Genomic DNA, 24319 nt, shown 5'->3' with positions numbered 1-24319 from the left:
GTCCGATAGATGACTTGCAATTTGCCAGAGAACCACATATTCATCTTTGGGACGCTTTATTGGTTACCGTCAAAGCCATGAAAAGCCCTACATATATACGTCAATACAGGTACATAGTGCATACTGGGTTGACTGACTAAGAGAGTGAGACAGAGATTACAAGCGTTTTTATACGGAACCGAGACAGAGCTTAGAAGCAAAAACATATTTTCTAGTAACAATTGATGATGATTGTCATCACTGATGACTAAAACGACATGGTCACCCGAATGAGCAACGATTAAATATCAAATTAAATACAGGCACTTTAATCACATAAATAAATAATACAATCATTGACACGATTACGTCACAAATGAAAGGCCCCCCCATGGCACTCCACCATGTAACCCGGGGTTGTAAGCAAGCATACATACGTATGTAGAGTTAGTAAGCACGTATCTAGACTGTTTGCATAAATGTAATAATTTTCTGTTAAATTTGATCAACAGAGCTGCTTATGAAAACGATGTTCTTTTTAACTTTTACGGTTTATTGGGTCTTTAACGTTGTTTATGTGTTTGTATTATAAAGATGTCTTCAACTGATTTGCTTTAAAATTTAAATATTTTAATTTTAAATACAGACCAACGGATTGGCATATTCCAACAATTTGGTGTAAGCTCTTTATAAAAGCGATCTCACGTGCGACAATTCTGTGAGAGTGCAACCCCGTTTGGGTACAATTACGGATGTATGCAATGCCTTAGCCACCTGTGCACATATAACCACGTTAGTTTGGCATTCTTTTCTGTGGTTGTGACAGCGTTCAGCTATTTGAAGCAATCCCACAAAACATAAATAACATCACAAATTTCTATGCAGTAAACAAAACTGAATAGCATGCAGAGCTGGGCACGAGCGCGCTCGTTGTTCGATCGATCGCATGAACAACGCTCAATTGCCAAAATGGTGTCCGTTCGCGAGAGCGCACTCGAATTTTTAAGTCTTCCGCTCGCGCTCATTTACTTAACACAAAATACGCTGCGAACATCCTTCACAGCTTACAAATTACGGAAGTTTTCACTGCTTTGAGACTAATTGTAATTTTTAGGTAATGGTGGTGTAAAACCAAAGACAGTGACGCAAGGAGTTATACACGCGCTTTTTTGTAAGCGCTTAAGCTTTTATTCAAAAACTGGAAGCGGGGCTCAAGTTTCTTCGACGAGTGTGAGCACTGCTCATTTTAAACGAACATGTCCCAACTCCGATAGCATGTACAGTATGTAAAAATGAAGAACTATGTGGGCTTGGAGGTTTTGCTAACCTAACAATCTATTGCACATTTGTGTTATTGCCATTTTGCAAGTTTTCATCTTTGCCGATTTTTGCTCTTCATGAGCATAATTTTTATTGTGCTATGACGGTTGGCATATTTTTTTCACTTAGCACAGCTGATGCGAAAAAATACACAAAAAGAAATGAAGAACAAATTGAAGCAGAAAACGTCTCTGATAACTGTATAGAAGCAGCCCTTGTTCATTTAAATATGAAAAATTGTACTTTGACGATATGCACAACATGGTAGTACTGTAGTGTTACTTGCATATTTTGGAATCAATTTTGCCAACAGCAGCTTCGTGCAGTGTCTTACTACTCAAGTGACAAAGCAATTTTTACAAAATGCAACTCGCCCTTTGATATAATCACGGCACGGGCAAATTCGATGCGTATTTGTGTGCTGGCCAGCGCAGCTAAATAGTTTATTATTGTTTTGCATGTAGCACCTATAAAAACAAAATCCACATTTTAGTGTCACAGTATAGCAAAAGAAAACAATAGGACTATGAATAATACAACCAAAACAATATTAAACACAATTACAGCAAGCGTTTTGTTTTTGAAACATCTCAATGCATGTTTCAAGACAGAAAGAAACTGTTTGCTGTAAGTATGCTTACTAGGGATGGGCCGATACGAACCCAAACCCGAATAGATTCGCCGAATATCGCCTTTATGGAAGATTCGGACGAACACGAATACCAACAATGGCGAACCCGAATACAATATTACTTATAAATTTACTGACTTTCGTAAAAAATGATGATCTAGCTTCCCGACAAAGCTAAACTAGAGTCAGAAGTACTAACAATGAAGGTCGTTTTCCTGACGATTTTGCTTTTTCAATCGTTTTTTAAACGCCATTTTTCAAAAGAAAGCTATTTGTTTATCAATTACGTCATTTTAGAAGCAAAACTTAACAACTTTTGGAGGAAATTTTATTGTTTGGTTCTAATACGAATAGATTCGGGATTCGTTCGTGTCAACCTTCATGAGATTCGGGTTCGCACGAACCCGAATAATCTTCCTCGCGGCACATCCCTAATGCTTACTAATGTTTTGGCTGCATCACATACTCAAAGATACAAACTGCTCCGAATAGCATGCAGAAATTTGTAAGCTGGTTTCTCAATCTATAGTTAAAACGTTTTTGTGATGTGTACTCATATATTTCGTTTTCAACTGGAGAGCGAAACTTGATGAAATGTCTACTTGCACAATTCTTGACTAGGTGAAACAGCTTAAGCTCATCTACAGTATTCATACAATATGTACATCCATTGCATTTTATTCCATATCGCAATACATACTTTTTTCCATCAACAGATGGATAGTCAGTCTGTTCATCATCACCACTTGGAACAGAATGGGTATCACATTTAATATTAAGCTCTTGAAAGATTGATTTCTTGTTGATGTATGGAAAAAAATTTGGCTCACAGATTAAACCTTGTTTAGTGCAAGCATCAACACAACTGCTTTCTTTTTCAGAAACTAATACCTGAGAAAGATATGGACATTTTATTTCTACTTTACGTTCGTATGTTTAGTTATCTTTCAAAAATTTGATATAGATGAAAGTAAATATGCCGACTTCCCATGATAAAGCTGTACATATTTTATGCTAGATACTGTTTGCTAATTTTACTTGTAAGGAAGACAATGGTGGCCAATCAAAAGTTGGCTCAGAGCAAAAATCTTGCTTTTCTAGTAAATAGGCAACTCTTTCCAACATTCCAAAGTTTGTAAATTCCTCTGGCATATATGGCGTTACCTGTAGAAAGTAGTGAGCTAATTAATATGTAATTCATGATCCGTAAAATAACCCAAAGCTACAGCCACTTTAAACAAATATTAAATATAAAGAGAATTTTAATCATTCAGTTATTATGTCGTCTTTTGACAGTAATAACCAGAGATGGGCATGAACACACTCCCAGCGTAAGTGAAGCTATCTCTTCAAATTGGGAGTGTGAGCGCACTCCTATTTTAGAGCTATCCGCTTGACGCTCTTTTTTTTGCACAAACAACACTATGAAACCATGAAATAGAAAAAAATTAAGTAAAACTGAAAATCTTAATTTATTTTGACTGCTTTAAGACTAATTTTATGCTGTGAATAAAGGAAGACTGCTTTGAAACTAACTCATGGCAACAAGTAACCTCCTGACGTGATGTTGATTCAGTTCTTTCATGTGAATCTTCTTTCACTTTTGAATTGCTAAAAAGAGTGGGAGCGGCAAAAAGAGGACGCTCTTTTAAAAGGAGCGGTTGCCCAGCTATGGTAGTAACCAACTAACATAAATTTTAACATAGCCATGTTTGTGTGACAAACTACCGGTTCCAGGGTTTATTAATAACTGATTGAGTGCATGAGCACATAATCATATCAGTTTCATTTAAATAAATACAATTTTGCATAATACAATTCACAAAAAAAAAAATTATGTTTCTGAAGTATTCTTCACATACATGATTAACAAAAATTACATTTTTTGCACATTGACAGAAACTGAATGAGTGTCAGATGAATCCAAGTTGATACAAGTTTTATCAGCTAGATTATGTTTCCAAATTCTTTTACCACTCGGCTACTTACAGAAGGTCCGTCAAGTATTTCTTTAGCTATTTCTTTCACAGCATCAATGTCATGCATATGAACCATGCGTACATGAGGATGGCCTACAGGAAAGCAAACAAGACAAAAACATTTCTTTATCGAGTGACGAAACATTACACGTTACGGACGTTTAATTAAACACAGTCCTACTGTTCGCCAATATAATGGTAATGCAATGTTTAAAATACATTAGAGTGTGTTGCGCAGCAATACGACAATATTGTTGATAACTTTCATTGAAATGCATCACTATAACGAAAGATGTGACTTGGGAGGATAATTTATTTATTGAGATTGCTTATTTATTATACACATGATTATACTCAAATATTTGAATATTTTATTGATTCTAAGGAGTAACTTATTTCAAAAACCAAATCCCCCATGGGCAAATCCAACAACTATAACACAGAACGAAAAATATATCTTACCCTTACTTCGCATATGCATGCAATTAGTCACAAAATGAACACACTGAACAAGTTAAAATACAACACCAGCTGTACGAATATATCTGTAAACTTTTGAGCACTTGCTAAAAGACACATTTTTGCAAACAAGTATATGGCAAACTGATTTATCCAGTTTAAAAGAACATTTCCATTCATAAATAGTATTGCAGTTGTTTGTTAAATATATTTATTGTATGCAATAAAATTTCCAAGTCATTAGGTTTGGAGAGCAAAAGAAAACGTATTAAGGTAGTCTCTAGGCAAACCACTAAAACCTTCAAATGTGCTAAGACATCATACCTATATATGTTTCTGCATAAGGATGCTGAGAGCTTAAGCGTCTTGTAGTGGGCTTTTTCTGCCAAAGAGGGAACAAATGTAAAATACACGATTATATTATGACTCCTTCCAGGTTGTTTGAAACAAGCTTTGTGAAAATGCTCATCGAACACTAGCTAAAATCATTTGATAGCAGTTACCATGTAAAATTCATTTGCTTTCTTGTAGAGCGGACTGTCTTTTACAATAACTGGGTTCAGAAAAACTGCTCCGCTAGCTATAGCTTCAAGTGGAGCTGGGCCTTCATAGGGAAATCCCATTCCCACAAATATCTACAAAACAAAAGCATGATATTAAGTGAAATTGGGCACATTTCGTAACAAGTTTTATTAGAGCAAACATAAATACAGGAGTATTAGAGTAGTAAGATGGATATTACACATAATAACATTTGTTTAAAATTTGAATGTGCATTTTAAAAAAGTGGAAACAAATACTGCGCCTACTTTCTATGAAACAAAAGTTGGAATTTATAAACAATGCTGCTATTTCAAACCTTTGCAGCATGTAAAAGTTTGTGCAGATCTTCACCAGGCAAGACACCATGATTTTCAACAAATGGTGGTACGTGGTGCAGACCTTCCTTTTCATCAACTGTTCCATGTATTGGTAAAACTTCATGAATAGCATTCAGGTATTCAGACCTTCCCTGGAAAAAAAATCATTTGATTATGGAGTTCCAGTGGGGACTGCATCAGTGTATTATGATGTGTATTTGTTAGGGTATAGGTGGCACTAGTGCAAAACTCGAACTTACTATTTGGCAAACAAACTTCAGGAAAAACTTGTATTTGGAGTAACTTATAACTTTCCTTTGTTCTTTTTTTGCACTCAAGTACATGACCAATGAGAGGCTGTTTTGTTATAAGAATGATAACTTTTGTACTGCAACCTACTAACAATGATAAAATGGAATTTAACACATAAAAATAACTTTCTCTTACTCTTTATATCAATATCTACACACTTCCACATACTAAAATCAAAGTGAAATGCATCTGCAGCTTTTACCCCAAGCTTTTGTTTGCTATCACAACGAAGGAATATCAGTTTACCGCAGCAAGAGATGTTTAGCAAATACCGTTGCTTTGTTTGCACCCGAAATGTTGCCTTTACAATGACACTTATAGCACACTGCAAGTGGATTCAACAGGCATTGATGGAGAGTCAGTTGTCTAAAAATATATTTAGTTCATTTTAGCGAGTGAGTTGTGGGCGGACTGGCTAATGAATGTGTTACTGTAACTGCAGATGGCAGTTACTTTTTGTGGGCAGATGTTTCCAAAAAGTGCACACTATAGTTGCTATACCCCCTATAAATATGGTAATAATGGTTTCGACTAAATGCAAAACAAATTTTAAGAATTCATTTTCTATCTTATGGACATAATATTATCACAGTACCACAATCCTCTTGGTTTTAAATTCTTGCCCAAAACTATGTATAGTAAGTCTGGGAAAATTAATTTTTATTGCAAATATATATATATATATATAGGTTGATGGGGGTAAGGTTGTGCTTGCTTATGCATTTCTTGCTAACTGTATGCTGACATATATATTGGTATATAACTTAACAGCTCTTTTAGTGCCTGGATTGCATCATCTATCCAACTGCCACATGTTACTTCTAAAAAACATTGCATCTGCATCTCTACACTGCTTTGGGTGTGTAAAACAATCTGGCACTGACGTCACACATTGCAACTTTTTGTCCAGGTGTCTTTTCAGGCATGTCAATACTGGCAATGTTTCCTCAGAGTGCTAAAAATGTACACGAAAGTAAACTAAAATAACAACTCCAACGCTAGATGCCTCATAATTCTCTGACAATTCATCAATCTGTACGATTATTAATTCAATATTCTGATAAACAGTAAATTTTGAACAAAATTATGCACAAATAAAATTTTTTATATATAGTAACTCTATAACACTCAAGATGAAATAGTACAGGAGGTCAAATGTACATGTGTTGCAAAACGATGTCAAAATGTGTTTGGTTGTGGATTTTAATTAATATTCTTTTCTAGATTTGGTGGTAGCTTTATGGAAAGTATTGCACAATAGTTAGAAATGGCACTGCACCATAAATAATAGAAGATTCTTATAACAATCACATTTCCCAATTTTAAACTAGTACAATGCATTATCACTTATCACATATTGTAACAACATACACTGGGTGAAAACTCTATTATTGCAAATATTCTAGAACTGCATTTTTGACTGTATACAGTACATCAGGGCCTTTTTATGTTCTTTCCACTTAATAACTTCCGCCTAACATATCATATCACATTAGTCTGCTGTTTTAATGTTGACTTCAGGCCAACCTGTTCATGATAGTTAATCTCAATATACTGATAACGTGCAAATCAGTTAATTCTTTAAAATAGTATAATTTGGTTGTTAATTGTCTGGACTGTTTATTACTGTCAGGTTAGTCAGGAAAACAGTTTTGCTTGTTTGTAAAATTATAAACAGACTAATCGGTAACTAAAATAAAGGATTTTTAAGTGAAGTTTGTAAACTTAAAAAACTAATTAATAATGATTTAACATGCATGCGTCACATGTAACCACCTACACAAAAGAAGTCGATTTTCACAGATTGTGTCACAATTTACTACAATTTTTTTCTTGTCTTCATTTTCCCAGTTACCACAAACAATTCAACTGCAGCTACCATCCATACCATCAAATCATCTACAAACTAAAATATAATTCATTCACCTGCCAAAACTCATCTTTTTTCCCATAGACCAATGCAATACTTTGCTTGTCATTTTCACTGGTAACATTATTGATCTGTTCAATAACAAATCCAAGAAAAGTGTTGTCCGGAGTATGTGCTGTTGTACAAAGAGATAAAAAATTATGTGATGATATATACTGTTTTAACTCACAAGTATATAGCTAGTAGCAACATAGAATATTTTTCTTAAACTTATATTCCAGCATTTCTAAGCAGGGGCTAAGAAGTAAAAACATAATAAGGAGAAAGATTTCAATGCTAGATGCAAAAATTTATGCAAGTTATTGATAATCATGCAACAAGTGGTTAAAAGGAATGTCAAAGTTGCCTGAAAATTAATCAATTAGAATCACCTCTTAAATCCGGGTTTGAATAACACAAAACAATCGAACTTGCATCTACATCGAGTTTTTCATAAGTTATTGAGGCCCCTTAATCACGAACTCCCGCATGCTACCAATGAAGTTAATAAAATCTGCAATCTATCGCTTTTTTCTCACTTGTGTCATGTGTATGTAACTTGTTCACGAGTAGTAAGCACAAAATTTTATTTTATACACATAGCTAATTTCTACTTTGAATTATTAAGCCAACAATACATGTGCTGTTTCATCATAATCCTATTCCCTTTATTCATGATTAGTTACAACAATACACCTACTGGTCATTTTCCCTTCAACTATTGGCTGCATCAGTTTTTCATAAAAGAATCTGTGAAAAACTATTCTAATAACTGAAACTACTTCATTGAGATGTGATTTGAAAAGTGCAATTTATGCTAAGGAACAATTCGCATATCACTCAAGCACGTCAAGTATAATAAACATTATCATTAGATAAACGACATTATACATTGTCTGGACAAATCCACGCAAATCTAAAGTTTGCCGTACCATCAACAACTTATCATGAAACAGCAGCATTTGCGTTATCCTAACACCAATTTTGTCAATAAGTGTGCGTAAACATGTTGTGTAGTTTTTCCACAACAGTAAGAGAAATAGAAGGACGTTCACAATAATTCAAGGCTCGCATGCCTTTATAGACACACAAAATCAGTATACTGGTATTTTGTGCACTGCATACAAACCGCTGTGCCCATGCCCAGCGGCAAGCATTATGTTTAGATGTCAGGTTTGGGTAGAATCATACTTAAAATCCATAGTGGTTAATTAATCAAGATTATTTACAAACTATAAATTATGCAAGCTATCATTTCTACCTGCACATGTAAAAATAATGTGCCGTATATATTCAATATAATAGAAAATCTAATAAATATGCTTACGAAACATTGTGTTAAATTGTTTTGGCATGAAATCTAACTTTCCCCATTCAGAGTTTTTGCCGTGTCGAACTGCATAACCTGGATTATTGTACTCTGGTTCGGTACCAAAACTGTCAACTACACGAATATTGCATCTGAAAATATTATTAAAAACTTGTTAATAATACTAAAAAATTATATTCTGTGACTTTTCCATAAAACTTAACCCACAATTACCAAAGTGTATGCTAATACATTTTATAACTGCACAAATATTTCATAACCTTCTCCAATACACGGTACGTAAAATAGTTTTATATAGCGCAAAAATTTTTACTGAAGTTACAGCTATAATGCCAGTGCAATAATCTAAACATCAACACGAAATCAAAGTAGCTGTATTGTGACATGATAAAATAAATTATTATTGACTGATTTCCAGCAAGCATTGCATGAGAAGATATGTATTGCATGAGGTTCTGTGTTCACAGAAGCCTAGAGGTAATTTACTTAAATAGTTGTTGAGGATGGTACAACACACCACAAAAACATTATATCACCTGTTCATGTTTTAGTCAAAAATTAACATTTATTTGTTCAATACTGTTTAGTTTCATTATTATAAATCAAAATTAACAGGCCAAGATTAACACATCCTTTTCATGGAAATTCGCATAAGCATCTGTTATGTTTGCAGAAGGTCAGAGGTAATTGCTATAAATAGATGGTGAAGATGGTTTAAGTATGGTCTGCAAGAATGCTATCTCATCCTGTTTACAATTTAGTTAATAAATAACATTTATTCAACACTGTGTTATAAGAAAAATGTCATTTATTATTAACAGGCCAACATTAACTGCCACATGGAAAATAGCGAATATTTTTTTAAATAACTGTTTCTAAAAAACATTTTGCATTTTTGGTCTAACATGATCCCATGACAAATACTTCAAATGCCAAACATGCTAGTTTTGATTTTGGGAAATGTGGTGTTTGTTTCTCATGCAAGGGATTGAGAATTTTATTATAGAATGCCAATTAAAGTTGAGGTCTGGTGACAAAGCAGAATGACAAATAGTGATTAATTGATGTCAAGAGCAATCCTCTATTTCATGCCTTCACAGTTCACATACTCCTAAAATATATGATGACAATTTTGCAAAGTCAATTACCGAAAATCTAACTTTTGTACTATCATCATTTGAGAAATGTCTGAGTTCAATTGCCAAAAAGAGATTTATATAATGATTAATTTGTGGGAAGCGTACTGCCATATTATGAATATCTCCATGTTATGTGATGTCTAATAAACAGTCAGAGTACAAGTCTCTTGTATTTTTACTATGAATAATTATGAAAATGTTACTTACAAGAATGCCCTCAAGGAGTCTCATCTTGGCAACTGTTACAGATGTTATTTAAAATTTATATAGTTCAAATCATTAGACAATTTTGGTGATAGGGAGTAACGTTGTTAGCTGATATTTAGTGGCATCATAAAGTAAGCTAAATATTCTGACACAAAAGATATTATATTACTATAAAACTTCATTCTATAGCAATTTATGTTGTGGCACATTGCAGTTAAAACTTACTGTATCAAATGAAACTTGTCTGGAGTAACTTTTTTGAACATTTTTAATCCATAAATGTCCGTGAATATGACGTCAAATAACTTTTGGTCATTCCTCAATGGACAATTACTGCTTTTAATTGACCTCAGGTTTGGCATTACAATACTTCAAAGTAAAAAAATAATTTAGGAATTTTTTGAATGATACAAAAAATTATAGTTTATCTATATATGGCTTTTTTTCATGAAACATAATGTGATAATATAGCAAAGCACATCATTTCATCTTCCTTTACATAAATAACTCAAACAATAAATATGATAACCTTAGGCTGAGGTTACATTCAACACGGAAATTGAAATTCAAAGTAGTTATTGTATGCAAACACAAATCATTTGTGAAAGAATATAATTACTTAGAAAGATCCTCTTTTGATATTGTCAAAGTAATATCATGCCCTAAGACGAAAAGAGATGAAATAATGTCAGCCCACTGCACCATTTCACCAAGGGGACCACCACTAAAAGCATTTTTTGCAATCTTCCAACCACTATCATCAGATAACAAACCCAAATGGAGAAGTATCTAGATATTAAGACAAGCAATAAATGAAGTTACAGTACAAACAACAAAAAAATTCACTGTAAATTTAGGTTCATTACATTTTTACGTTAAGGCATAATACAGTAAAATTTGGCTCATTCGGCACCTTCACGAGATTAAAGGGACGAATTAGAAAAACTGCAAAAATATACAAAGAGGTAATAGCACAACTAAACCGACAAAACACACATTCACCCAAATAAAATAAGTTCATGCATCCGCAAACAGTATAGAAACACGCTTACTCACACAATTAGAATATGTTTACTATAAATTCGCACATTCACACAAATAAAAATCGTTCTTCACTTGAGTTGTCTTATGTCATACATTACTTATGCACACTTATGCTTGTCAGCAATGACAGAAAAGTATTGATGTAATCATGTTGTCGAATTACGTATAACCTAAATATACGAATTAGAGAACATTAAAATGTACATAATTCTGACTTTTGAGGGTATCGAGCAAAATTGACGTTTTAAACGATGCTAAATTAAGCAAATTCTACTGACAGGATACAAGCGTGAGGAACGGCCACATGAATCTCTGCGGTTACATTCATACACAAATTTATGTAAATTGCAGTTTATAATATGTTCTAGATATAAATAAAAGTACACTAAAAACTGCAAGGTTAAGACTGAATGTCTAGTGCTATGCCTTGCTGTTATGCTTAATTGGCTTAAAATGAGACTTAAAAAACCACAAACATATCAAAGTGTGTTATGTTAAATTACTGGGTAGTTTTTAATTTTCTGCTTAAGACAGTTAGTCGGTCTATCAAAGATAAAGTACATTTTGTTATCAAAACCCTTGAAACATCAACGTTCTTAATGATATTCTTTTACACTTCACAGGTCAAGTGCTTCTCCAAGAAAAATGAGGTTACAGAAACTACTTCTTTTCACTAAGTTGTTGTAGGAGCTAAAGGCAATTCAAATGACAGCTGATTAATCAACCTATTAGCAACATATGCTTGGATAAACGTTGTGCTGCTCTTAAACTAAAACTGGATCTTATGATTTGAGTTTTGACTCTTAAAAATTCCCCTCGGCATATGTGGAAAATGGACCAAATGAGTGATTAGATACTATGGTTTATTGTTGTTATTAAGTTTGGTAAAAAATTGCCCTTATTGGGATTTTAGCAAAGCACCTCAGTTAATGGAAAGTAAACAATATATATGTTGTAGGTCAAATTATTGCTTTATAAAGCAATAATTTAGGCAAAAAACTTATTCATTAACAAACATAAATAATTGTTTTATGATTTCCTGTCCATTTGATATTGCAATTCCTATCTTCAACAACCCAATTTCCTGTTTAGAGCCAGACAATTTCCAAATTTTACAATACAAAACCAATGTAAATACTGTGTGCACCTGTACGTAGTCAAATACGCTGATATAGACCTTAATGCTTGTGGTAGATAATATTCCAGTCTGTGCTTAAGCACTGGTTTTCTAAACTCTCATTTAGTTGTTGATACATGTATCGCTGTGTAGTATAAATGATATTACTCAATGACACAAACACAAAATGCTAACTGTGGTGATGACAAAGCAAATGCATTTGTACCTTCTTCTTTTTCCACATGCTTATGTCCAGTTTACTGGACAGTTTTTTGGCACCATCAAGCCATGATTTCTCCATCCTTGTGATTCTGCCCTTAATCCAGTCGAAGTAACTATTTGAATTTAACTTTGCATACAAAGCAGAAAAGTCGTTTTGGAAAAACAGCTGTAAACCAAATGTTGTAAAAATGTCTTAAAATAAAGTCAAAACACTTAATCATGAATGTTGTTAATAATAAGATATAATCAAACATGTACTCAATGGACATTGGACAATGGGTGATCTTATTAAATCCATTAAAGGAATAATATCAACACCGGAAAAAAATAAAAAAATACTGGAATAAAACCATCACTGTGTAGAATAAGACCAACACAACAGAACAGCATATTGATTTAACAACAGAAATGTTAACTTATTCTTCTTATGTAATCATTCAGGCCATTTTGAATGTATTCCAGTGATAAAAAAATTTTGTTATTGACAAAGCTTCTTTTTACAGGAGCAGCATTCTTTTTTAAAATTAAAAACAGAACCACAATTGTGCTCCTTTTGAGTATTATCCCCTTGAATGAATGAACGCATGAAGTAGTGGATAAAAAAAACAAATCTTAAAACTTTTGACTGCTTTGATATTAATTTCATACTAAACAGAAAACAATTAAAAATGATCTTTTTCAGAAATTGTAATGTAGATCAAACAATTTGCTAGTACTGGTAATCTAATCTGCTTCAAGTTGCCGTTTTTTAAAAGCTTAACCAATATGAGCAAAAACTGGAGAATATCAAATTAATGAACATGGTCTAAAACCCTACCAGCTTCATCTAATAATTATATTTCATGCATATTTAATCATATTTGGCAAGTGTGACCAAAACAAAATTCATCAACATCGGATGAAGTCTAGTAACTTTTATAACAAATAATGGTAAAAAATTATTAAGCTACAGCTAAACACAAGTTCTGCATTACAAGTCTGCAACATAAAAATGCAATGGTTTTCAAAAATAAGAAAGCACATATGAGGCTCTTTTTTCACCAAGAAGCGATGCTATTTCTAAACTAGTGGGAGCAATGCCCTTTTTATAAGAGTGGCTACCCAGCTCAGGTTATTGACATAAAAACTTGGACCTTAACCTACTTTTAAAAAAACAATATAACATTAAAAATAACAATGATGATTTAAACAATGTCCCCAAGTTGGGCTTCAAAATACCTGATCGAATTTCTTTTGTGGCATTGGTGGAGGTGAAGACAGAGAAGAGTTAAGCTGTACTTTAGGACACCAATGCTCCACTTCACTTAGATAATGAATTATCGAACAATCTGAACCATCCACACCCCATTCTGCATAGCAGCTATCTGAATTCCACTTAGCTCTCATCCACTGCAAAAATGGTTTAATATGCATTATTTATACAACAGACTGCTTCAACGAACCACAGTTTTATAAGCACTACCAAGATTACGAACTGCTATCACAAATGTAAAAAGTAAAATAAACACTTTGTACAAGATTAAAACAGAAGTATATTTTGCCTAAGTTATGTTAATCAACCACACTGGAAGCCGGCCTGCTTAGAAACCTACATCAGAAAAAGTAGACCAAGAAGTGTGTTGCTAAAGGTAAAAAGATGGAACAAGTCAGATTTATATATTGATCACGAGTTGGGCTTTCGTTTTTGTTACTTGTAGCTAAAAAGTCTCAAAAACTAATATGAAAAAAAAAGAAATAGAAAAAAGAAAGGCAATGTTTCATGGAAAAGTTCCACAACTTGCAGCCACATAAAAGTCTGAAAATATATTTTTAGGCTTTTAAGAAGGGCATGGTCAATGTACCAATAGCAACAACAATGAGCAATCATATGCATTAAACTGTTTCCAAGTAAATGCTATAAATTGTAGTCTTAATTGAAAATATGTCATAATTACGGCGATTCAAAGTTGATAAAGTTAATTTCTTTTTATAAAGTCAATTTTTCTGTTTTAGGTCAGTTTTTTGTTATTAGGTCAATTTAAGTTTTCGCACAAGTATTGCATATTTTGTTGCACAATATTTTCTTAACACTTTTACTTTTCAATATTCCTGAAAAAATGATAAAAACAGGTTTTATGCTGCAGATGATTGCACAGGGCATAGCTTATTGACTAGCAATATCATATATTTATGACGCTTTAATGCATTTGTTACGTTGCACAATTCATCAGTCTACGGCTTGCTACAAAGTTGCCAACCAACAACCGTTTCAGTGGAACAGAGTTTTTCCATGCTCAGTAAGCTATTGGCCAAAGATAGAAACTTCTTACCAGAGAATGTAAAATACTATATCTGTCAACATCACAACTTAAGTACTAATTAAAGTTTTCCTTTTCTTTTTTTCTTGTTTTCTCGTTATTTTTTTATATTTCGTTGAATAAGTTCAATAAAGACATTTTTTGAAAATTCAGTTTTTTAAGTTTTTTAGGTCAGCAAAGAATCGCCCTAGTCATGATCATGACCCTTAAGGTGAGTCCCAGTACAACCATGTTACTGAAAATGGGTTTACTGAAGTTAGGGTTAATTGGACTGAATGGACGTGGCCAAGAAAATTTTGTAGCCATAGATTTTAAAGGAGGGTACTGGTAAGTCATATAGCATATAAGATAAGCGAATAGGATAGGAGAATGGGTACACAAAAAATTAATTTTAACTATTTATGGTTAATTTATTGGAGTTAGATTTAGATGAGAAGGTAGATGTAGGTTCAAAGGTTTAGGTTATTATGTTATAAGATTGAAGTTAAGTTAAGAAATTGTGAAAATTAGCTTTACAAAGATGTTTTTTCTGGTGAAATAGTTACACCCTACAATTTTGGTCACATTATGTGAGGAAATTATGGTGCGTGTGCTTCATTCATGTGAACATGGTGCTTTTTGCTAGTACCGAATCACCATTTAGGAACTAACAGTTTTACCACAACGCTGTGCATAATTAATACAACTAGTCTGGTACCTGCTTTGTTCTCAAAGCAGTTTCTTTACTATTAATTATCTCTATTAATCAAGGAAAACATGGGTTACAGCAAATTAATATTTGGAGTTGAGGCGGGTAACGGTTGTTAAAAAGTTGAATAGTCAATTAGTCAACGAGCAATGATTGAGCATTTATAAACAATACTGCTATCTATACAAAAATATCGAAATTATAAACCATGAAACTGCAGAAAGAAATTGCAGTCAAATCAATCTAGTATTACCAAAAACTTTTGTACACAAGATAAAGAAAAATCTTCCCATACAATTTCCAGCCAATTCGTAATATAAAACAAATCAAATTGTGCATGAATAATGATCGCATTAATTATCGCAAACCATAATTTCCTGAATGAAGCAATGTCTGCAAGTTTACAGCTTACACAGGGAATTTCTGTAAGGTTAATAAGTGACTTAAACATAGCAGCGTACTCAACACAAAAACAAGGTTAAAACACAAATGAAACAACTTAGCTGACACAAAAACTGTTATCTTACTTATGCTATTTTACTCTTCGTACACGTGATGAAGCAAGCTGATGATTACGAAAGCTTGTGTAGAGAAATTAAAAGTAAAAGTTAACCCTAGCGACTAGCGTGCTATGCAATATCCTGCTTTTCATTTTACTACATACAAAAATTGTTGGCACATTTCGTGTATATATCACTTTAAAACTTGTTTGATCATGTACCTCCAGTTTGCCTTGACAACTGGAATATCCTTCGAAAGATGGAATGGTACACTTGGATATGGCTGCCTTTGCTACCACTGAAAAAAATAAAGTATAAATACACAATAAAATTGGAGATAAAAATACAAAAACAACAAATATTGTCTTCATCCAAAAAATATATTACGTAAATTATCAATTACTTAACCACATGCTTGTAGAAGAAATCCTCTCTGATTTGGAAATGGGCTTTAATGTCAATTATTCTAGATTATTAAAAGAAACAAACCAGATATTCTAAAGCTTTACTAATGTGCAAGGCTAGACAGTTAATTGCTACAATTGTTTTTTAATTTTTTTCAAAAGCTTTTTTTATCACCATAAAGAATTTAAGCTTTTTTACCCGATTGGTCAAATTAATTCGGCCAGCCAAAATTTTGCACTCCTAGTGTTTAAGGGGATTAAAACTTATGTTACCTTTGTAATGTAATTCACTCTCCAATATCTGTACTTTTTTTTCTAACTCTTCAACTCGTTGTTTCATGTTGCTTAGATATGAGATCAAAGAAGTTTTGAAAGCTGCAAGAGTTTCAATGACATGCACTTTAACAAAACAAGTAGAACTAAACATTTATTTCTGTAAAATGCTTTTACATATAATTACTACCTATAAGGTACAAACCATAATAGATAAAAACAGCTATATAGCATTCCTTAACATGATACTTGAATCTACAAAATCATGTTTTTCAAATTTATTGTTGACAATTATTTAATTTTGCTACTTCAAAGCAGTGGTTCCCAACTCGTTTATAAGCGATGAACCATTAATACAAGTTACAGACTTTTCTGGACCACCAAAATAATGTTCCTTATATAAGAAATTTTATTTCTTTGTTAATACACTTCAAAATCATAATAGTGGCTTCCAGCTGCATGTTGACAAAAAGAATCCCAAGAATAACATCCAATTTGTTGTGCACAAATTCCATTATAATTCTATTATAAATTTAAGAAAATACCTGAAACTCTCATACATGTACTTAAAGGTTTTGTTTAATATTTATGTAATTTGCTTTTCTCATTGACTTCTAGCTCTTTTTTTCTCACAAGCTGTTTTATAGCGGGAATGGTATTGGGTCTATACCAGGGGTGGGCAACATACGGCCCGCGGACGGGATCCGGCCCGCGACGGGATTTTGAGCGGCCCGCAGACAGTTTCCGGTCTTACATGATAATGTGGCCTGCGGCCACATTCTGCCGCAATCCCTGTATTGCGTCACTGAATAAGTCCAAGTTTGCCAACCTGAGAAAGATGGCCATAAATCTACTTGTTCTGTTCGAGTCTACATACATTTATGAGCAAACATTTTCGACCATGAACATTAATAAGACAAAGCTGCGTTCCAATCTATTCAGGAATCCGGCCCGCCAAGTACTTCATTTTCTCATATCAGGCCCGCCGACCGAAGAAGTTGTCCGCCCCTGGTCTATACCCTCTAATTATAGCTTCTTAAACTATAATTTGTTTCAAAATTAAAACTTTAAAAGTTATCAAAAACCTTGCACTAATGTACAAGATAGATTATCCAAGCACTTTTGATTTCAATTCCAAAATGATAATTAATTAAAGAAAATAATAACCGGCAATTCATATTCATTGTGTGGACCCTACCTGATCATCGTATTAACTAGCTCCCAGGCTAAAAAGTGCATCATGACATGAAAACTCTGCCGTAATGCATGATGATGTATCAAAACTCGAAGTTTACCGGCTGCATTTAATCCAAAAAGCCATCATTTTGTCACAATTGAAACGTTCAATTAAGAGTGGGCATACGTTGCAATCAATAATACAAACTGCTTGGTGTATGGACAACATGCACTCATGTAAATCAAAATGTTCAGTTTCATTATGTCAATTTTGTACACAATTCAGCAAATACAGTTAGAGTCCTATGGACCCCTAAAAAACATTCTAGAGACCACCAATTAGAAACCACTGCTTTAAAGATTTCAAAATTACTTACTAGCTTCTTAACACTAGAAAGACCACAAATTTTCTCTACCTAAAAAGGCCACTGCGGTTGATTTTGACCGCGTATTTATTTGCGTCTATAAAATGACATTTAATAGCAGAAATGTACTAACTTATTGGTTGTAATTAGTTACTTTCCTGTAATTATTACAACATTTCCTGGCAGACCTCGTTATGACATAATAAAGTAAACTTTTGAGACAAAACTCCTCAGTAAAACAGTAATCTTCTATCTCGCTTGCATTGTTTTGATAACATCTGGTTGCCTGAGACAGGGAAAGACAATAACAAAAGTATGCAGTAGTCAATTTTGACCACTGATCTTTTTAGGTATACCGTATTGCTTCAATGACCTCGTTCTGGAAATTGGGTCCCTTTAATTTCTTTGTTTCCTGTCACTACTATCGAAGTTAGGAAATCTCACAGGGTGACCAAGATCCAATTTCAAACAGACAAGGCCGTAATAAAGAAAAGAAAATTGTAAAGCGGTCAAAAATGACCCCTGGTCTTTCTAGTGTTAATTACGTGAAGTATGTAAATATATACATCATCATAACTCTTAACTCATATCTATAGATAATAAAGTTTAACTTACATTCTGTTTCACTGGCGTTTTGGAAGCCCAATTCACCTTGTGTTAACTTGGAAATATATCTGTTACTAAGTTTTATGATATTTTCTACTTGTTCTTCATCATGCGCTAAAAACAAAAAAATCCACAGTTTCTATGCAATATTGTAATGATTTAATAAACGAAAACTTTTGTCACTTATTATCATGTATTTAATAACTTCTACAAGATAAGAAAACATAGATTATCACAAAGATTTCAAGATTATGTATTCTGTTCAAAAAAAAGGAAGACTCTAATGGTTTGACTTTTATTTGCTCAACACAAGCTTAAGCAGGCTCCACTTACTTAGACTACTTTGGGAAAGACTATTTTGGTCATAACATCCTGATGATCATATAATCGAAGTTGCTACAGTAAGCTATAACCACACCAGGATCAATACAGTTGGGCACAAAATGACAAAAACATCAAATTTAGTATTCAATTGATTAACATTAAACAGCTACGTCAATAAAGTCAGGGTCGCAAAAGAAATTTTTTTAAAATGAGTGTTTGCTTAATTTAAAACAAAGGATTTGATTATGATGGAAACTGTTAAGTGGCACAATTAAGAATAAACGTGACACAATTGCCACTATCAGGTCGCATTATTGACATAAAAAAATTGAGAGAAAGAGCTTGAAGTTTGAGCTCAAAAAACTTCAGGACATGGAATAAGAGGTCATAATATCCAAAGACTGGTCATAGAAAACGAAGAATTTTACATGGCGAAATTTGGTACCATAGGAAAATAATCATATAAAGTTGGTGGTCACATTATCCGTGGTCATTAAGCAGATTCTACTACTACAGTACCTTTTTACCAAACACTGAGGTTAACGCAGTTCAACCACCACCAATCGTTAATTTTAAATGTATTTTTCTGTAATCAAAATAGGTTATGTTACTTACCTTCTACAATTCCATTTGAATGGCGAAGTGCATCAAAAAAGAAAATACTGCACAAGAGTACAACGCATAGAAGAAACAAGGCAAACTTGATTGGATATATCCTCACACTTTTGCTTACAAAATATGCTCTTCCGAAAGACATAGCAGAATAATGAAGTGCAGCACGACACCACAATAAGCTATACCGTAACTCAAACCATTGATAGACTAACTTATTTTCTTCGATAATTCTGTTTTCCTTTATCCAATCAGTTTGGGAACTTTGCTGCTTTGTTTGATACTTGATGCAACGATTAAACAACCATTTTGAAATCATACAAGCAAATCGAGGTGATGTGATATACAGCAAATAACCGTAAAACTCTTCAAATGGTGCAATTACACAGTTTACATGATATCTACATTGTAAAACCACCTTTTTGCACAGTTGAAATCTACAATATTGTACCATTTATAAATTATGCTTGTAAGTAATTTTTAAAATAAATTTTAATGTTAAATTATTTGAAGATAATATCTTCATATCTAAACTCTTAAGAAACTTTCTACTACAGAGAAATATCACAAAAAAAAAGGTGGCTGATGAAACAATTACTTAAATAGTAATTTCACTTATCACTTAAAACAGTAACCAACATTTCACAAACGAGGAAAAATGCACTCATAGCTGAGTTTTGTAGTGCTAGTAAACAGTTGATTACCAGATGTATCCTCTGAGGAAACACACCCCAAAATTAAACACAAAATTTTGTGATAGATTTTATTGTTTACCCTTGGACAGAACAAAGGCTTTGCACAACTTAGACTAGATGATACTCTTTGCGTTCAAATTCAAAAATCATAGACCTTGCGAGGTCCGGTGATATTGGTATATGATATGATATTGTTTATCCTTGGTCTGAGGAAAGTCTTTGCACGACAAACCGGTGAGGATTCATTAATTCCAGAGTCAAATTTACTGAGCTAGCCTTTGTACAAGTTTCGATTGCCACACCATTTTTGCTTTGATTTTTTTTTTAGTTTTCTTATAGTATTGCCTGAATTTAGAAATGTCTACCAGGTCCACTGAACAGGAGCAAGTGTGGTTAATGCCTTACCCAAAGGCATTACAAACGTATAGCACCAACTGATATCGAACATGGAACACAAGCCGCATTTATAGTGAGGCCATTGCTCAAACCACTTGGTTACCGAGCTTACTATAGCTTGCAATTATGTCAGTGTAAATAGTTAAAGTTAATTTTATTTGCCTATTCCACAGCATTATATTTTCAATCATTTTTGCATCTTATGCATCACATCAGTCACATAGTACAATATAATTTAATTCGCACATATTCTGATATAGCCTACCTAGCTGCAACGTATGGCTTTTTCAACAAAAAAATTGTGCATGAAAAGACAAAAATCCTGGTAAATAACCTGCACAGAAACCTCAATTAGTTGTTTATTCTAAATTAACTTTCAAACAACCAACTTTGCCTGCTTTCTTATCATGAATCAGCGTGAACGTGAAAAAATTGGGGATGCATGTAGATGAGTCTGGTTCGTATATGAGCTTAGACCTGCCAGAGTGTAAAATATGGCAGGTGAAGTACCTGACTGACCATAGAGTCATAGACCATTAAACAGGTTGCGAAAAAATGAAAAACCGCCACACAACCGAGTCGAACAAAAACTGCAACAAAGTTAGCCAAGCATTTGAAATTTTTTTGCGCTCTTCTACGCCTTTTTCTTTGGTTGGCTTGTGAAGTCGTGATGACTGATGAATTCGCTTTCACTTGGCTGACTGCACCAGTTTGGGGATTACGCCGCTTGTGGAAAATAACATTATGAAGAAATGAGCTTTTTTTGCGAAACATTGGAGCCTATACGACTGCAATTAACTGTCGGATGCACTTTAATATTGTCTCTTGTTTATACTTAGCTGATATATTTATGGGTTAGTTTGTTTATAAATCAAGAATCATCTTCATTAATAATGGCAAACCCAAAGTTAATGAAACTAAGAGGTTTTCTTTAATTTTAGGCATGACATTCTTCAATTTAGGAAATCCCCCTTCTCAAAACCACGTTGATCGCAGGAACATGGTAATAATTCACTGGTCAACACGGTTTTTGCGGCAGACTGTGTTGGGGTCTTTTTTACCTAATTTTGGGGCGCTGAATCCGAATCTGGCATTATTTTTTTTCTATCACATCACGTTTTTGAGATAATATATATGTTCATTATAAATAATACCGCAAATCAGAAACCGCCTTGAAATGTAGAGGTTGTTTTAATCAAAACTGCAGGGACGCTTAATCATGCAAAACACGAACACAAAGCCTCGAAATCATTTAAAAAACATCTTTGGAAACTAACCGTTGAACAATCAATGTAATGATACAGAAATGCCACAATCTTTAAGAGCTCGAAAATTTTCGTTTTAATGACTTTCGTTTATGGGTAGTGGTGTAATTTTCTCTCTTCAAGTTCCAGCAGTAATCTGCCATCATGTGGCAGTCCCATCGGCCTTGGTAGCGCTTTTTCATATAACTCTAACGTCTTAGTGAAAGCACTCACCTTATTCTTCACTGAAGTCCCCAAGGTTTTCAGAAAAGTAATCTAAATGACGTTTCAGAAAATGTAGCTTTATGTTCATATTGCATTTCATCTCTTGCATGCTGGATAACATTTCTTTTAAGTGGTCTCGATAGTTCTCTGCCTTTCTGTTGCCAAATGAGTTATTAACAACTAAAGAAAAAGCATTCCAAGCCCTTTCTTCAACTGTGTTCATTGATGCTGCAAAGTTTGGATCTCTGAGCAGTTTCCTTATTTGTGGGCCACTAAAAACTCCAGCCTTTTTCTTTCTTTTCTTCACTGAGACTTGGGAAGGCTTAGCAGATGTACTTAAAGCAATCTCCATTGTGATCAAGAGCCTTAGCATACCATTTCATTGCCCCAAGTTTGATGGGAAATAGCAGCAGGATGATCTTCTTGGTAGCTACTAACGGGTTATGAATGATATTTTTCTCTCCAGGTGTTAAACTGCTCCTTTCTGGCTACTTATCTTTTATCCAATGCTCATCTATGGCTCTGCTATCCCAGTAGCAGAGAAAACAAGAGTATTTGGTGTAACCACCTTGCTGTCCTAACAGAAGGTTCATTATTTTTATGTCTACACATAATCCCCAGCCATGATCACTGTACTTCAGTGTTTCCAGCACATCCTTAATGTTTTCATACGTTTCTTTGAGTGTCACAGAATGTCCTACTGGAATCCCATGCATATTTATTTCCATTGTGAAGTAACACGCACTTCAGGTTTCATTTTGAACTGTCAATTTTCTTTTACATTATACGAACAATGTTATGTTTATTGTTGACAATGTTTACGTTTTACTAAAGAGCAGGGTGCTGTCACGAAAAGCATTGGTCTTTTAAGTCTCCAGGGCAGATGTATACAGATAAAGACGGTAACTAAGTAATGAACTACCAAACGTGATGTATAAACCAAGCGCGATGTATAAAGATGGAAACTAAGTAATGAGATACGAAAGAAAAATGAATGCGTCCACATATATTTTCAAAATTCGAAAAGAGGTCCGTGATTGAAAAAAGATTGAGAACCACTAAATTAAAGTTTACCGAAAACCCTGTCATTCTGTGCTACAACAAAACTTTGAGCCGAAGTTTCATCATAGATGATTTCAATAACAATATTTGATATGTTGCTGTTATACGCTCACCGTACCGCCACTAACGAAAGTCAAAATTTGATCAATTTATGAAATTGGGGAAAATGCTCAGCGAAAAAACCTGACGTGATAGAGCAATTCTGAGCTCAGAATTGGATTCAGCAACCAAAACTTAGCCTAAATCAATCATCAAAGTTCATGCAACAAAATTTTTTTTTGTTTTTGTAGACCAGTGTAATCTATGATAGAATAAATAAATGATGAAAAAGTTCTTCCTCCTTGTTTGTTTCTTTTTATAAGAAGAGATAGTTTTTTGGTCCGAGTCACCCACGGTTGCTCAAACACCCTTTTACTTTTGCCAGTTGTAGCTTGTAAGCAAAGCCTTTATATACCAAACTATATAAATAGAAAGGTATTTAAACTCTGCTTGAATATGTTATTCTTCGTTTCTGTTGTTGTGATGTTGGCTTCTAAAAAGTGAGCTTGTTTGCTCGTTCTTTTAATTTATGAATTCATTCGTTTGCACTGTATTTTGGAAGCCCTAACTCGTACATTGCATTGCTATGAGTAGCCTGTAGAACAGCTTAATCTTAAGCGAACATCCAAATTTACTACTCTCAGCTCGTATCTGAGCTTTGTTACAATGGTTAATCGCCCTCGTAATATCACCATTGTATTTAATATCTTGCAAGTTTTAATCTCTCCGGGCTAAATCAGCTTGCCCGTCTGCAATTTTTACATGAACATTGTTTTCATCGCTGCTATAGCAACGGATAACACTACATCTTTTTTTCTCAAAATTAATGGCGAAAATACATAATGCCATATAAAAGTTTAAAAACATTGCACCAAGTAGGTAAGCTAATACAATTACAGTAGATA

At 33.6% G+C, this 24319-nt stretch overlaps 1 protein-coding gene across 1 annotated transcript; it reads right to left on the bottom strand.

Moving 5' to 3' along the window:
• Window positions 1–39: 39 nt before the first annotated feature.
• On the bottom strand, window positions 40–20207 carry LOC143458618 (alpha-1,6-mannosylglycoprotein 6-beta-N-acetylglucosaminyltransferase A-like). Its single transcript, XM_076955430.1, has 17 exons — window positions 19757–20207; window positions 18827–18931; window positions 16671–16772; window positions 16215–16291; window positions 13727–13897; window positions 12513–12674; window positions 10745–10914; window positions 10351–10494; window positions 8777–8910; window positions 7467–7585; window positions 5228–5380; window positions 4872–5003; window positions 4693–4750; window positions 3920–4002; window positions 2969–3094; window positions 2631–2821; window positions 40–1766 (listed from the first exon to the last, which is right to left on the bottom strand). The coding sequence occupies exons 1-17, from the start codon at window positions 20205–20207 to the stop codon at window positions 1637–1639; spliced, it is 2508 nt and encodes an 835-aa protein (XP_076811545.1). The 3' UTR covers window positions 40–1636.
• Window positions 20208–24319: the final 4112 nt, after the last annotated feature.

Source organism: Clavelina lepadiformis, chromosome 5 (assembly GCF_947623445.1).
Source record: "Clavelina lepadiformis chromosome 5, kaClaLepa1.1, whole genome shotgun sequence".
NCBI lineage: Eukaryota > Metazoa > Chordata > Ascidiacea > Aplousobranchia > Clavelinidae > Clavelina > Clavelina lepadiformis.
Note: the sequence above shows the minus strand (reverse complement) of the source record. Positions and strands in the feature narration are given on the sequence as shown.